Here is a 15,722-nt window from a genome sequence, read left to right on the forward strand (position 1 = left end):
ACATATGAAGATGAAAAAACTGCTGTTTGGAACATCACTCCCCTTAATCATCCAGTTGACTTGAAGTTTATCTCTAATTCTCATGATAAACCTTATTTTAAAAGCTTAGGCTGACCTATCTTTAGTTAAGGACATCAAAATAACAGGAAAGAAAAAGCACACATGTTGACGTATTCAGAGCAATGAAAAGCATTTGCCTTTGTGGAAATGCTCCCTCACGGTAGCACAGTCAGGTGAAGTGAGGAGTTGCAAGCTTACTAAGGAAACTGCTGCCTTTATTTTTGTTGGGCTAATTAAATATTGTATAACCTACAACAATTCCACTAACTACTGTCAAGAGCTGTGCAATAAGTGTTGTGTAAAATAAAATTCAAATATATAAATATTTATTATAGCACTTTCATTTAAAAAATATATCCTAACCATTTGTTAAAAAATTCCACATTATCACACATTCAAGATTTAGAAACAGCAGTTTGATTTGAAGAGCCCATGATTCAAGAGACATAAGGATTATTGTACCATTATCTTAACCAAAATTGTAAGCAAAGCTTTAGCATTCTCTGGATGGGAATATTGGTGAAGTCACACTCTGTGCTCTGGAAAGAGGGTATGTAGGGATTAGCCAAGTATTGCTTAGAAATATCTAAGGACCATGGGTGGTCTCTGCAGTAAAAAGATATAGCAGCAGTTAAAATACTGACATGATGCATCCCTGGTAAATCCAATGGGAAGGATAAATTGCAAATGAAAAATAAGCAGCAAGTCCAACAAAAATCCAGTCTTTAAGAAGTGTTCTCCATAATCTGCCACCAATTTTGCTCAAGGTTATGCAGTGCCAGGCTAAGAAAGGAGTTGGGTTTCATAGTCATGTGCTGTAATCCAGTCTTTCCTCTTCGCTCTATATTCTTTGATAACCTACAGCGTACAGACAGCCACAAGGTGGCACTCCAGTGCTGGGAGTCTACACCATTACTGTCTGACTCCACAGAAATAAAGGCCTCTGGCTGCCAAGATTATGAAAATATGCATGCATAGACAAATGAATCCACACCGGTGATATCCTGAAATCAAGTCTGAAAATCTGAGCATACACTTAGCAAAGAATGTATGTATTATAAATTCTGGGGTGAGTATTGGGGAGGGGATTGTTTCTATTTTTATTTTATTTAGATTTATATTCCGCTTTTCGCACTTTTTTCAGCGCTTCAAAGTGGATTACATTCAGGTAGATTTTCATGTCTTGTTAAGGTCTTAAAGGGGAAATGGTATAAATAAGTAAATCCATCCCGGGCAAGCGGCTAACCCCTCATGTTACTTCTTGCTGTTTGAGTTCTGGGGTTGTTGCTGTCTCTGCAGCAGGGAGTTTTAAAAATGAAGCAGTTTAACACCTGTCCATTTTCGTTGTTCGTGCCCTTACTAGTGGTAAATGGCCCACCTGGTCTCCCTGTTGTTGAGGACTAGAGGTTGGGGGCGTCTGAGATTGTTGTGGAGAAAACTGGGAGAGCTGCTGCTGCTGGGGGTTGAAAATCAGTGAACCAGCTGGAAACTGTTAAAAGATTAAAAAAAAATTAAATCTTAAGTGTGCAAAGTACAAAATTCAGTCACAGAACTATACACTTTCCTGTTCCTCCCTTGTTCTCTACAGCATAAATACATAACTGGTTTTATATCTCACCTGCCCTTAAGTGCAGCATATTCAGTGCCTTCCTGCCTATCTATTGTGGAAAGAGAGTGGGAAAGAGAATATTTTGCCAGAGAGAGGGGGCAGAGGAAGAACTGCCAACATGGGTGTTTGAGAGTGGGGGCTCGCCAAACTTACCATAGCAGAGGCCTCAAGGAAAGTTGGTTCTTACCTGCTAATTTTCACTCCTGTAATACCACAGATCAGTCAAGACCAGTGGGTTATGCATCCCCACCCACAGATGGAGTCACGAGAAACAAAACTTTGAGGTACTGCTACTTAACAGAGAGTGCCACCTGAAGTCTCTCAGGATTGACCTGTACCCAAGCCAAGATAAATATTATCCCCTAGAGCTGGTGACCAGGTTGAAGGGATGGAAGCCCCCCACTAACAAGGAACTGTAAACATGTGCAACCGCAACTATAAACAACAAAGTAAAGACAAAGATGTGGGACACCACAGGTCCTGCTTGAAAGAAACCCGTTAAAATTCTCAGCGTCCCAAGAGTCAACAGGAATTTCAGGCTTTCGGAGTTAAAATGGGGTGGGCCTCTGAACTGATCTGTGATATTACAGGAATGAAAATTAGCAGGTAAGAACCAATTTTCCTTTCCTGAACATACCCAGATCAGTCCAGACCAGTGGGATGTACCCAAGCCCCCTATGCTGGGAAGGAACCTGAAAGGCCTGCATGCAGGACACTCACCAAAAGACTCATCCTGCGCTCTCACATCCAGATGATAATACATATAGAAACATAGAAACATAGAAATGACGGCAGAAGAAGACCAAATGGCCCATCCAGTCTGCCCAGCAAGCTTCACACATTTTTTCTCTCATACTTATCTGTTTCTCTTAGCTCTTGGTTCTATTTCCCTTCCACCCCCACCTTTAATGTAGAGAGCAGTGATGGAGCTGCATCCAAGTGAAATATCTAGCTTGATTAGTTAGGGGTAGTAGCCGCATCAATAAGCAAGCTACACCCATGCTTATTTGTTTTACCCAGACTATGTTATACAGCCCTTATCGGTTGTTTTTCTTCTCCCCTGCCAATAAGCAAGCTACACCCATGCTTATTTGTTTTACCCAGACTATGTTATACAGCCCTTATTGGTTGTTTTTCTTCTCCCCTGCCATTGAAGCAGGGAGCTATGCTGGATATGCGTGAAGTATCAGTCTTCTCCCATGCTGTTGAAGCAGAGAGCCATGCTGGATATGCATTGAAAGTGAAGTATCAGGCACATTTGGTGCCTGATACTTGTGTGAAACGAGGACCAAACCGCTGTATACCACAAAAAGACTCGGAAAACGACAAAAGGGATTAGTGACTTCCAGGTAACACACGAATCTTTCGCACATTCAAAAGATGCAACTCCCTATCTTTAGGGCAATCTTTCGACCAGTTTGGAAACCCTGGCAAATCCACTGTCTGATTAACATGGAAGGACATCACTACCTTAGGCACAAAGGAAGCCACAGTTCGCCTCGATATCCTATCACTGTAAATCCACAAAAACGGATCCCTACAAGACAGGGCTTGCAACTCTGAAATCCACCTGGCTGAGCAAATGGCTACTAGAAAAACTGTCTTCAGCGTCAAGTTCTTAATGGTCGCTCTCTTCAACAGCTCAAACGGAGCTCCGCAAAGCACTCTAAGAACTAGGTTCAAGTTTCAATTCGGACAAATCTTTCGCATGGGGGGGGGGTGTGCAGATGTTTAACCCCTTTCGAAAACCGGGATACATTGGGATGAGCAGCAAGCACACGCCCACAATGCTTGCGCTTTAGCGCCTCCAAGGCAGCGATTTGCACTCGAAGCAAGTTGTATGCCAACCCTGAAGCCAGTCCCTGTTGCAAAAAATCCAAGACGTGAAACCTCTGCCACAAGGGGATCTAATGCACGCAGTTGACACCAGTTTTCAAACACCCTCTAGACCTTAACATACGCCATAGACATAGCTGGTCTCCTAGCTTGTAGGAGAGTGGAAATGACCTGCTCAGAGTACCTTTTCAAACCTAGTCTCTACCTCTCAAAAGCCAGGCCACGAGACAGAAGTGATCCGAGAAGATGGGGCCCTGACATAGCAATCCTGGGAGATGGGCCAGATGGAGAGGACCATCCACCACGAGTCGAACCAGGTCCACGAACCATGGGTGCCGTGGTCCCTCTGGTGCCACCAGAACCACCGAGTTGTGATGCAACTTTATGCGCTGAAGGACCCTTTCTATGAGAGGCCATGGAGGGAAGATGTACAGTAGGATTCCCATTGGCCATGAACACACCAGGGCATCCACGCCCATCGAGCCGACTTCTTTTCTGCGGCTGAAAAACCTCTCCATCTTGGTGTTGGCACGAGTTGCCATCAGGTACAGTTGAGGGACTCCCCACATGGCACAGATGTGATTTCACGCCTCAAACCTTGAGCAGACTGGCCCAACCACACCGCACCCCAGCCAGCAAGACTGGCGTCTGTGGAAACCATCACCCAATACGGAGGTTCCACACCCTTCTCCAAATTCGGACGGAGCAGCCACCAGGAGAGACTGGATCTGGACCCTCCGGGCAGGGGTAAGGGGAGATGTACTGCTCCGACAAAGGATTCCACCTGGACAACAGTGTATGGTGATGGGGCCACATGTGAACAAAGGCCCAGGACACCAACTCTAATGTGGACGCCATGGATCCCAAGACTTGCAGATAGTCCCACACCGTTGGGATCGCCAGACGGCACAGGCACTTCACAATCCTGTCCGGTGCAAGGAATACTTTGTCCTTCTGAGTGTCGAACAGGGCTCCCAGGTACATCCAGGACTGATAAGGCTCCAGGTGACTCTTCTGTAGATTGATTGACCCAACCCAAGGCACGAAGACCTTCTACAGGGACCGCTCGCATTCCTCCTTCGACCAAATCAGCCAATCATACAGGTAAGAATGAAATTTAATGTGGATAAGTGCAAGGTGATGCATATAGGGAAAAATAACCCATGCCATAGTTACACAATGTTAGGTTCCATATTAGGTGCTACAACCCAAGAAAGAGACAGTCAAAAAAGCAAACAGAATGTTGGGAATTATTAGAAAGGGAATGGTGAATAAAATGGAAAATGTCATAATGCCTCTGCATTGCTCCATGGTGAGACTGCACCTTGAATACTGTGTACAATTCTGGTTGCCGCATCTCAAAAAAGATATAATTGCGATGGAGAAGGTACAGAGAAGGGCTACCAAAATGATAAGGGGAATGGAACAGCTCCCCTTTGAGGAAAGACTAAAGAGGTTAGGACTTTTCAGCTTGGCGAAGAGACTGCTGAGGGGGGATATGATAGAGGTGTTTAAAATCATGAGAGGTCTAGAACGGGTAGATGTGAATCGGTTATTTACTCTTTCGGATAATAGAAAGACTAGGGGGCACTCCATGAAGTTAGCATGTGGCACATTTAAAACTAATCGGAGAAAGTTCTTTTTTACTCAACGCACAATTAAACTCTGGAATTTGTTGCCAGAGGATGTGGTTAGTGTAGTTAATATAGCTGTGTTTAAAAAAGGATTGGATAAGTTCTTGGAGGAGAAGTCCATTACCTGCTATTAATTAAGTTGACTTAGAAAATAACCACTGCTATTACTAGCAACGGTAACATGGAATAGACTTAGTTTTTGGGCACTTGCCAGGTTCTTATGGCTTGGATTGGCCACTGTTGGAAACAGGATGCTGGGCTTGATGGACCCTTGGTGGTCTGACCCAGTATGGCATATTCTTATGTTCCTCCTTGTGACGCGCTGCCACAACTACCACCATCACCTTGTGAAAGTGTGGGGTGCTGTCGCCAGACTAAAGGGAAGGGCTTGGAACTGAAAATGTCCCATTATCGTGAAACGAAGAAAACTTTGATGGTCCGGTCGAATGGGAATGTGCAAATATGCCTCCGTGAGGTCCAGAAAGGCCAAGAACTCTCCCTTGCGCACTGCGGCCACTACCGTGCTCAGAGTTTCCATGCAGAAGCACGGGACCTGAAGGAATCTATTTACCTTCTGCAAGTCGAGAATGGGCGGAAAGGTACCTTCCTTCCTTGTGAACCTCAAAGTACACGGAGTACCATCCCTGCCCCTGTGCTGGAGACGGCACGGGAACAATGGCCTCTAAGGCGAGCAAATGTTGTAGGGCCCCTGACACCGCTTCCCACTTGCTGCGAGAGGAGACGCGGGACTCTACAAAGGCCTCCCTGATGGGTCAGGAAAACTCTAGTGCGTAACCCTCCTTTATTACCTCTAAGACCCAACGGTCCAAGATAATCTTTTCCCACTCCTCGTAAAAGCTGGACAATCTGCCTCCTACATCTTCTGAGAAGTGGTGAACACTAGCTTCATTGGGCCACCTTTCTACTTCCAAAGCCCTGACATGCTCCATCTCTGCCTGATCTGCGGTTAGCACGAAAGGACTGCTGCTGCCCCGAGCCCTGCTTCACTGCGCGGTAACAGACTTGTTGGCCCGGAAATGACGCGAATCCAAGAAACGCGCCCGAGTCGGGAAAACCTACGTGCCCAGTTTCCTATCTTCCGGCAGCCTATTGCCCGTGGATTCTCTCAACAGCTTCACGAGCTGGTCCAGATCCTCCTTAAATAGTAGCTTCCCTTTAAAGGGGAGATTACACAGCTGAGCTTTGGAGGACAAATCTGCTGACCAACTGCGGAGTCACAAGAGCCTGCGGGCCGCCACAGAAGAAACCATGGTACGTGCAGACGTCCGCACCAAGTCACAGAGCGCGTCCGCCACATAAGCGATACCCGCCTTAAGAGCAGCAGCCTGCAAGAAATCACCACCACTAGGAGGCGTAATCCCAATGGTCTTCTGTACCCAGCAGACAGGCTCTCTGCATCAAGCTGGCACACACAGTCGCAAGTAGACAACACAGATTCCTCAAACATCCACTTGAGCTGAAGCTCTAGCTTGCGGTCCTGCACATCCTTCAATGCTGCGACCCCTGCACGGGACGCGTACTTTTCTTCGTGACTGCTTAAACCGCGGCATCCACTTTCAGAATTGATCCAGTCTCTCCTCTGTTGAGGGATAAAGTTTAGCCATTGCTCTGCCCACCTTTAGACCCGCATCTGGGAAGTCTCACGTCCAGGTCACCAACTTCCGCATCTTTTTGGGCAAAAGGCTGTCATCGGCCCCCCCCGAAGACCATCGAAAACTGGATTCACTCCCTCACTATCAGATTCATCCTAAGACCTTCACCCCCAACTCCTCCAGGACCTGGGTGATTAAGGGGTGTAACCCCTGTTTAAAGAGGTCTATGATGCGCGGGTCATCACCGTCAGGAGTCAGGAATTTGTTTGGATTGTCATCCTTGGGAATCATCCTCTGAATCAGGAAGAGGAGCGGCATCTGCTCCATCTGGATCTCCCGGGGGGTCAAACAGGTCCCCCCTGCAGTGCTGCCGCATCACTATCATCTCCTATGCCGAAGGAGGAGAAGGGAGAATCCTGCCTGAGGCCCAGATGCTGCAGAAGATCCCCAGAGCCCTGGGAAGACTTTTTGGGCTCAGAAGCAGTGGTCTCCAAGCTTCTCCCAGCGGACCTTTTGGCCCCAGCCTTCCTGAACACATATGCTCTGTGCAACAGGAGCACGAAATCTGGGGAAAACTCACCTGGGTCCTCTTCCCCCAAGGGAGGCAGCCGGGCCCTCCTCCCCCCTCCCTCCCCCCCCCATCGGGGAGGAGGAGGAGGGGAATCATGCAAACCTCTCTGGGCTGCCCTAAGGGCTGTCCACCACAGAAGGAGGCGCCAGCCCAGCAGAGCACAGACCTTGGGAAACCGGACGACTACCCACCAAGATCCCCTCCTGACCCAATCTACATGTGGGGCAGAGGGAGCTGGAGTCCAGCCATGCCACACGCTCGGCAAGCGGCCATTTTGATTTGGGCTCCACGAGGAAGGACCGCAGGTCACACGGCCTGAAAACAAGGTATCCCGCATGAGGGCCCCTACACCACCCCAACCCTGCCAAGGAAAGGAGAGGCCCCAAAATCTCCAGCCACAAGCTGGGCCTGAAAACTCTGTGCCTCATTTCACTAAAGCTCAGAGCTTCGGGCTGCTGATGATCACCAAACTCCCCTGCTTTCCCTGTACCGGTTGGCAGCAGCAGCTGCTGACTAGAGTCGACCTCGAACACCTGAGAGTAGCTGGCTCCGACAAGTTGTGAGCAGCTCCTCTTTTCTTTTTCTTTTTAAACTTTAGTCTCTCCACAGAAAGGGAAATCTTTCCTGCAGGAATGATGGTGCCCGTGAGAGCAGTCACGGAAGGCTGAGGGAACAAGAACCTCTAGCTATCAGGCCCTCTGGAACATTGCGGGCTAGACCCAGGCAGGAGCGTCCAACCCCCCCCAGTCATCCAGCTCCAGCTGAGGGATGGCGCATGAAGGTGGCTAACACCTCAGGGAGCTCTTCCATTGCCTACAAAATCTAGTACTAAATAGTCTATATATATATAAAAAAAATTTTTTTAAACTAGCACCTAGATTGCAGGTATGCACCTCTACCATCTGCTGGAGTCAGAGAAATACTGAGAGACTGCAGGTGGCACTCTCTGTTAAGTAGCAGTGCCTCAAAGTTTTGTTTCTCTGACTCCATCTGCTGGTGGGGATGCATAACCCACTGGTCTGGACTGATCTGGGTATGTTCAGGAATGGGAAATTCAGCCCTACAAACTTACACACTAAAGACAAAGCAGAAGTCCATATGATCCCAAAAATTCTGGACACACTGTTGTAACTGATCATTTTTGCACCCCATTCAGTCTCAGAGATGATACACATGCTAGAAAGAAAGATTACTGGGCCAACAGAGCTGACCCCGGAGTCTCTCCACCTTGCTTTTATGACCCATCAGGGTACTAATTGTCAATAAATATTCCAAGCCTCCCACTGTAGAATCATCTGAGCTTTATCTGAGATGGCTCAAGTTTCTTACTTAGAAGGCTAAGCAGGGCTGTGATACAGTGCAACGAGAGTCACAAAATATTCCCTACTGACTGGTAACCACAGCTAAGAACACTTCATGTCTAATCAGGAGTTTTAAGATTCAGGACTCTGGGAGTTTATAACTCTTGGTTGGGGATTTTTTTTTATTTTAAGTAAACGGCTATAACCAGGGACATAGAAATTCATTTTTTTTAAGGGGCCTAATGTAAACATAGGTGGGCAATAAGGGCAGCCCCCCTTGCTCCCATCCCTTACACCATCCTATATGGATCTTCATGGTAATGGCTACATAACCTTTTAATTTCTGGGAAATTTGTCTCCTCTCTCTTCAATCTCCCTTCTGTTTATTAATTTCCCTCTCTGGTTAAGGCAGTTGCTTTATAGAATCACAAATCTCTCAAGCTGCTGAAGAGCAATTATTTATCTAGGTTTCCAGCCTTCTACCCAACTCAGGCATTCCTAAACTTTTAAGGGGGTGTCAGGGGCAAGGGAGAAATTACTTGCCAAAAGTAAGCAAAATGACTTTGATTGCCTCAAACTTTAACAAGTCTAGCTATAAGGCAGTAGTATGTCTCTTCAAGTTATCTCTCTTAAAGGTGCAGGGGATCATGAATTGGCAGATTCCAGTGCCTCCAGACCCTCTAACTACTGCACTTTTAAGGGCTGGCTTGGATGGGATATGACTCTGCTGTTGGCGGTGAAGGCTTGAGCCAAAATTGAGGGGGGTTCAGACTCACATGTGGTTAATTTCCTGGTTATAACTACCAAACAGGCCGATACAGAAAAACGCGCAGGCGAGCGCCCGCTCTCCCGGTGCATGCACAGGCCATTCTCCTGGGCGCGCGATTCAGGAGAGTGGCCTATGCAAATTAGGGCCCACGGTAAAAGGAGGCGCTAGGGACACTAGCGCGTCCCTAGCACCTCCTTTTTGACAGGAGCGGCGGATGTCAGCGGGTTTGACAGCCGACGCTCAATTTTGCAGGTGGCGGTTCTCAAACCCGCTGACAGCCATGGGTTCGGAAAACGGATGCCGGTATAATTGAGTGTCTGTCTTACGACCCGCAGGCCGATTTCTAATTTTTTTTTTTTTTTAATTTTGGGGCCTCCGACTTAATATCTCTATGATATTAAGTCGGAGGGTGTACAGAAAAGCAGTTTTTTCTGCTTTTCTGTACACTTCCCTGGCGCCGGCAGGCGTTAATTTCTGAAAGTAAAATGTGGGCCTTGGCTGCACATTTTACTTTCTGTATCGTACGGGAATAACTAATAGCGCCCGCAACATGCATTTGCATGTTGCGGGCGCTATTAGTTTCGGGGGGTTGGACACGCGTTTGACACGCTAGCTTTACCCCTTATACAGTAAGGGGTAATAGCGCGTCAAATGCGCGGCCAAACCTGGGCTAACAGTGTGCTCCACTTTCCTCTGAAATATTTTCTTCAGGTTTTTTTTTTTATTTTTTTTTTTTTACAATTTTCAAGTTATTTTCTTTCCCTTGGTCAATCACACAGGTGTGGAGCCAACAGGATTCTTTCCAGTGTATCTACAATATCCTTCGACTTCTCTCTTTTCTTGCTGTTTTACCATGTAGGAAGTCAATATTCCATATGTAAGAGAAAAAGCATGGCTGCAAACTAGAGAAATCTGAGATATGAAATGGCAACCATATTTAGACTGGATCCTCAAAAATGATTCAAAAAGCTTTTCTATTAATTCTGATAGTGGAGTTCTAGTAGTCACATTGGTTCAAGAGAAAGCTAGAGTTGTTTTTGAGACCACAAAGGTCCCTCATATCTGCAGACAGGATCTGTGTGGTCTCACAAGCACAAGTAACATTCTTTTTTTTGTGTTCTAAAAAAAAAAAAAATATCACAAACTATTCTGATTCTATTAATACTGAGAGAATCTGACAGTGGTATAAGATCACCGTATGCCTTATTCAAATTTGATCAAACTTAAATGAGAATGCAGCAGTGCTGCTTTAAGATTAAGCTTCCCATTTTTTTAAATGTGCGCATTTATTTAGAAAAGGGTTATAAAGGAAGGAACTGACAACTCCTGCATACCATATTCCAGGCCGGTGCTAATGGTTCAGGAAAGATGTAGCAGGGACAATGTGCCAGCTCACTCATGGGCTAACATCTACTGGTCTAATTTGTTCCTTAGAAATCAAATTCTATAGTTGCCTGATTCCAAAATGTTTACCTTTTTGTGAGTCAAAACACGTGACCAATATTTTACTTAAAAATTTTTTTTTTAGATGTCAATTTCTGCTACCCTCTAAATGATAGACCTTTTTGCACATGTCCTGGAAGCAGAGAAATCCCATCCATACTGGGTAGTGTCCTGCTTCCAGCAGAAGACTTGTGTTTCAGCTTGAGTTCCAATGACATAGCAAAGTAATGCCATCAAGCAAGGTTAAGGGGCCTAGTCCCACAGGTGAGCTCTTGGGAGCTGGCTGCACCAAAGAGCACTGATACATCACCCTGTCAATAACATTTCCCACAACTTAATCCCCAAAGTACATGCAGAGAAGCAATGGGTTGTTCACATGCCTTCAATAAAAATATTGAGCATTTTAACACAGGCTGCTGTAATTTGGTACTGTATGCTGAAAATGTAAAACAGGCTTGGGCTCTTGTGTAAAACAGTCCTAACATGAGTTCAATGTCAAACCTGTTGAAATACAACAAAGTTGGTTACCTATAACAGGAAAGCTACAAGAACAGAAGGATGATCAGTTACACATGGGAAGCATCTGCCAAAGTGTTTTTATAAAGCTTAGCAAAGCTTTTCCAGGCAGACGTGGAATTTCTTGTTTAGTTGCCGCTTCTAGGAACCCCCTTGGTCTAATATATTTAGAAGTAAATTTTCACAGGAGTTACTTGTGTAAAAGTAGAATATATTGTAGCAATTTTCAAAAGCTCATTCACACGCTTAAACTGATTTTCACCCTAATTTTAGAATGACTGAAGAGTAGCTCCAGAGCTGCAGATGCAGTGACTGAAGGCCTCCAGCAACTGCTGGAAGCCAGCCTGGGCCAAAACAACATTTCAAGTCCCACACCAGTGAAAGCGCTCACTCTCCAGTGTCACTAACAGGGCACTGGAGAGCGAGCACCTGCCTTCCCCTCCCCCTCAAGCAGCCAAAGTGCCTGCTACTTGGTACTGCCAATGCAGCATTTGAAGCGGCCCATGCTTAACAGAAGCACTCTCCAGCAGGCTCCCTGGCTCTGCACAAAAGCAGAAGAGCAGTGACGTGCATGCTGCCGAGGCAGAGAGGAGGATCCTGGAGACGCCACTTGTAAGGAGGAATGCCACTGCAATGGATGGGGGGAGGGAGGGAGATTCTTAGGGATGTGGGGAAAGAGGCATGCTAGGGGATGGGAGCAGAGATAGCAATGTGCTCAGTGATGAGTGGGGAAAAATCTGCTTAATATTGTTTTATTGTACTGGCTTCTGTTCAACAGAATAAACTCAGATATTTACCCAGGACAAAACTGAGTCACATTTTTCCACTGATTTTCTCCTGTTTTTGTTCTTGTCAATAAGAAACCCTGATAAATTCCTGGGAAAAATTTTAATAAATCAAAATGAAGGTCCCCAAGTATAGTTTATTGAAAACAGACTGCAGGTTTAATCTTACTTGAGGCTAGGATGGGGGTGGTGAGTAGGAAATTTCGCCATGGAAACCCAGTAGGCCACTAACAGGTTAGCTTATAGTGTGAGGGTTATGATGTTTATAGTGGGCTAAGTTTTTACTATGGAAGCTTTGCATTCAATATGGGTCAATTTGTAATGCAAGGGCTATTATGTTTTAATTTAGTTTTTAATGGATGGTTAATAGGATCAACTGCTTTTTAGTTGGTAATAGTTGTTTATACATGCATGCTGTTTAATGTATTGACTGTCTATGCTTACAGGATTTGTTTATGTATATTATGTTATTTTGGCATTTGCTGTAAACCACTTTGGATGGTCTTGATTAGAAAAGTGGTATATAAACACTAAGTTACATTAAACTAAAGGCTGGGCAGAGATGGGGTTTCCTTCCACATGCTTATAAGTGTCAGTTTCACAGGGGCCTATCCCAACAGAGCTGATTTTGAGGCCAGACTCTGAAGGACATATTTAGGGTCTTGCATTCCTTCATTATTACATCTTCTAGTGGATTCCTCCTATAAGTCAGGACCTGAGCCACCTCATCAGAGAATCCAAGGAAACAGAACTATCTTAAGTGTACCCCACTCGCTAAGTATCCTGTTCATGAGATTTTGATCCAGTGACCACTGGTGGGGAGTCTAGAAACCAATTGAGCTTGTCTGCCAGGAAGTTCTCTTTTCCTGCCAGGTATACAATTTATTTTATTTATTTGATTTATATACCACTTTACAGCATTTAATTCAGGTACTATAGGTATTTCCCTAGCCCCAGAGGACTTACAATCTAACACCTAGAGCCACTGAGCCGCAATGTTTTTCCAGGGAAGGAGACTCACTATTGCAGGGGGGGCTGTTGCCGCGATAGTGGGGCCCCCTCCCCTGAAAAAACACTGTGGCTCAATAGAGCTTTGTTTTGGCTTGTGGCCAAAAACCATGGGACAAAACAATGTGGCTAGCGACCCTTTAGGTGTGATGAAGGCCCCAACCTTAAGGGACTGCCATTGCTTTAAAGGGCCAGCTGCTGAAAAGTAGCCCGGCAAAAAATAAGATTTGAATGGAGCTCAGGGCCGACTCCTGGCTTGACCCGGCACCTCAAAGTTAAAAAAAAAAGAAAAAACCCAAAATTTTAAGCATCATGCACAACGACGCACCTCCCTCAACCCTCCCAACCCTAACCTCACAAAATAAATAGTGCCCCCCCAACCTTCCTTTCCAAATACATACATCATGATCCTGGCCCCACCAGTCCAATAGTAATCTAAAATCATTGGGGATATTAAACCCCCCTCCCACAACCTTCTAAACTTGAAAAAGCTCCTTCGATGGGACCCAGGGCGCCATTTTTCAAATGTATTATTTTTATTTTATCTGATTTTTATATTCCACTTTTTTTGGCACTTCAAAGCGGATTACATTCAGGTACTGTAGTTATTTCTCTGTCACCAGAGGGCTCATAATCAGGCAGGGTCATTTATCATTTTGCTATAAGGGCTTAATGCCTGCGTTACGACCCTAACGGGTGCAGTAATGCGATAATGCATTTTATCGCTGGAAATAACTACACCTTTTTTCCTACATTATCCCTGGAATAGGACCCGAAAGAGAGAGAGAGCCTCATCATAGAAGAATGGGTCAGTTTACTATTTATATCAGTGTAACTAGGGGTGGGGAAGTTTAAGATTCACTGTCAGGTAGAGAGTACATGTAGGCAGGTAGAGTACACTGTCAGGTAGAGAGTACATGTAGGTAGAGTACAGTCAACAAACTACTTGTATTTCAACTTTCAGCACTCCTAATGACACCAAATCTTCACAGGTGTGTACTGTGCTGTTAGCGCCAGTAACAGTGAATCTTAAACTCCCCCCCCCCCCCCACCCTTTCCCACCCCTAGTTTAAAGTTCTCCCTGTTACACTGATATAAATAGTAAACTGACCTATTCTTCTATTTTGAGGCTGGCTCTCTCATCGCAAAATGCGATAGATGGAAAGTTGTGGAAAATACCTATAGATAGGAAATTTGCCTATATTTATGCGTGCTATAAATATAGCAAAATGATAAATCTAGGTCTAAGTTTGTACCTGAGGCAATGGAGGGTAAAGTGACTTGTTCAAGGAGCAACAGTGGACTTTGAACCAGGGAGACTAGGGTTCTAACCAGTAGGCTAACTCCAACCTGATCTTGCTCCTGTCAGATCCTGCCCCCTATTAAAGCATTCATTATAGCTCATAGATCCAGAAAATTGATCTACATTGTAGACTGATACAATGTGGCTCAATATAATGGAAAATCACTTATAACTCAGTCAAAGATTGGCTCCCCATTTTCAATGTTAAAATACATATCTTATTTTGTGATTTTTAAAATTGAAAATGAAAGTGCAGGTGCTTTGTTCTTAGCAATAAAACCTTTATTCCCAGCATCCAAACAAATTGTACAGTATAAGATTATCGCATTTTCTTATCTATTACAGTAAAATATATAAACTCATTCCCTGTACGTACCAGGATCAGTCCAGGACACCTGGGTTGTGACTCCGCACCAGTAGATGGAGACAGACTAAAACTTGTGGGCGGAGCCATATAAGCCCCTGTGCCAGTCACAGCCCCTCAGTCTTACTCTGTCTCCAGTAGATGGTGCAGGTCTAGTCACAGCCCTGCCTGACCTGATTCTGGTGTTGGTGTTAGTCAGGTTTGAATTTTTGGGCTAGGTTTTTTGTTAGGCATAGTTGTTTATATACCAAATTGGGGTTTTCTTTTAATTCCTTAGTCTCGGGTGCCCTGCCTCCCAGGGGGGTTGAGAGGTCCTGAGGGGACTACCCTCCCCCGGTTGAGGCCGCTGCCAGGGTCGAGGACCCGGCTGGTCTAGTGGCAGCATCAGGGGTGACACCGGGGAGCCCGGTTCACTCACCCCTGCAGGACTAGGGCTCCAGGACCCGGGACAGCGGCGTCAGCGTTTAAAAAAAAAAAAAAAAAAAAAAAAAAAAAAGAGTTTTCTGTTTTTATTTTGTTGCGGCCGGCTCTCCGTTGCTTCGGCGTCGCTGCTCCGTCGTTTTCGCGCAGGGGGGCACCGCAGGCGAGAGGGGAGGTCGCCGAATTAGTTTTTTTCTTTAATTTTGACGCGCCTCAGTTTTTTACTTCCCGCGGTCGCCGGCTTGCCGCGCGGTTCTTCAGGCAAGGCCTGTGGGTCGGCGCGCGTTTTTTTCCAGGAGGGCCTCTGCTCGGCCTGCATCCAGGACGGTGAACCAACGTCCAGGGCATCGCGGGGGGCTCGGGCCCGGATCGCGTGTTCGCCGCCGCGAGGGGTAGGCCCAGTAAATAGGCCTCAGGACATTTTCCCGCTCAGCGCGGGAGCGGCGGCCATTTTGGCCACTGGCAAGGAATTCTCGCGGACCGCGGCAGG

General features: G+C 45.8%; 1 protein-coding gene across 7 annotated transcripts in view; it reads right to left on the minus strand.

Moving 5' to 3' along the window:
* Positions 1-369: 369 nt before the first annotated feature.
* SUPT20H (SPT20 homolog, SAGA complex component) overlaps positions 370-15,722 on the minus strand; it is a 270,381-nt gene continuing 255,028 nt past the window's right edge. For all 7 annotated transcript variants that reach the window (XM_029602737.1, XM_029602736.1, XM_029602739.1 and 4 more), the window contains one exon: positions 370-1,549. In XM_029602737.1, the coding sequence (XP_029458597.1) occupies positions 1,385-1,549 (165 nt within the window). In that variant the 3' untranslated portion in view covers positions 370-1,384. The remainder of the gene's footprint in view (positions 1,550-15,722) is intronic.

Source organism: Rhinatrema bivittatum, chromosome 5 (genome assembly GCF_901001135.1).
Source record: "Rhinatrema bivittatum chromosome 5, aRhiBiv1.1, whole genome shotgun sequence".
NCBI lineage: Eukaryota > Metazoa > Chordata > Amphibia > Gymnophiona > Rhinatrematidae > Rhinatrema > Rhinatrema bivittatum.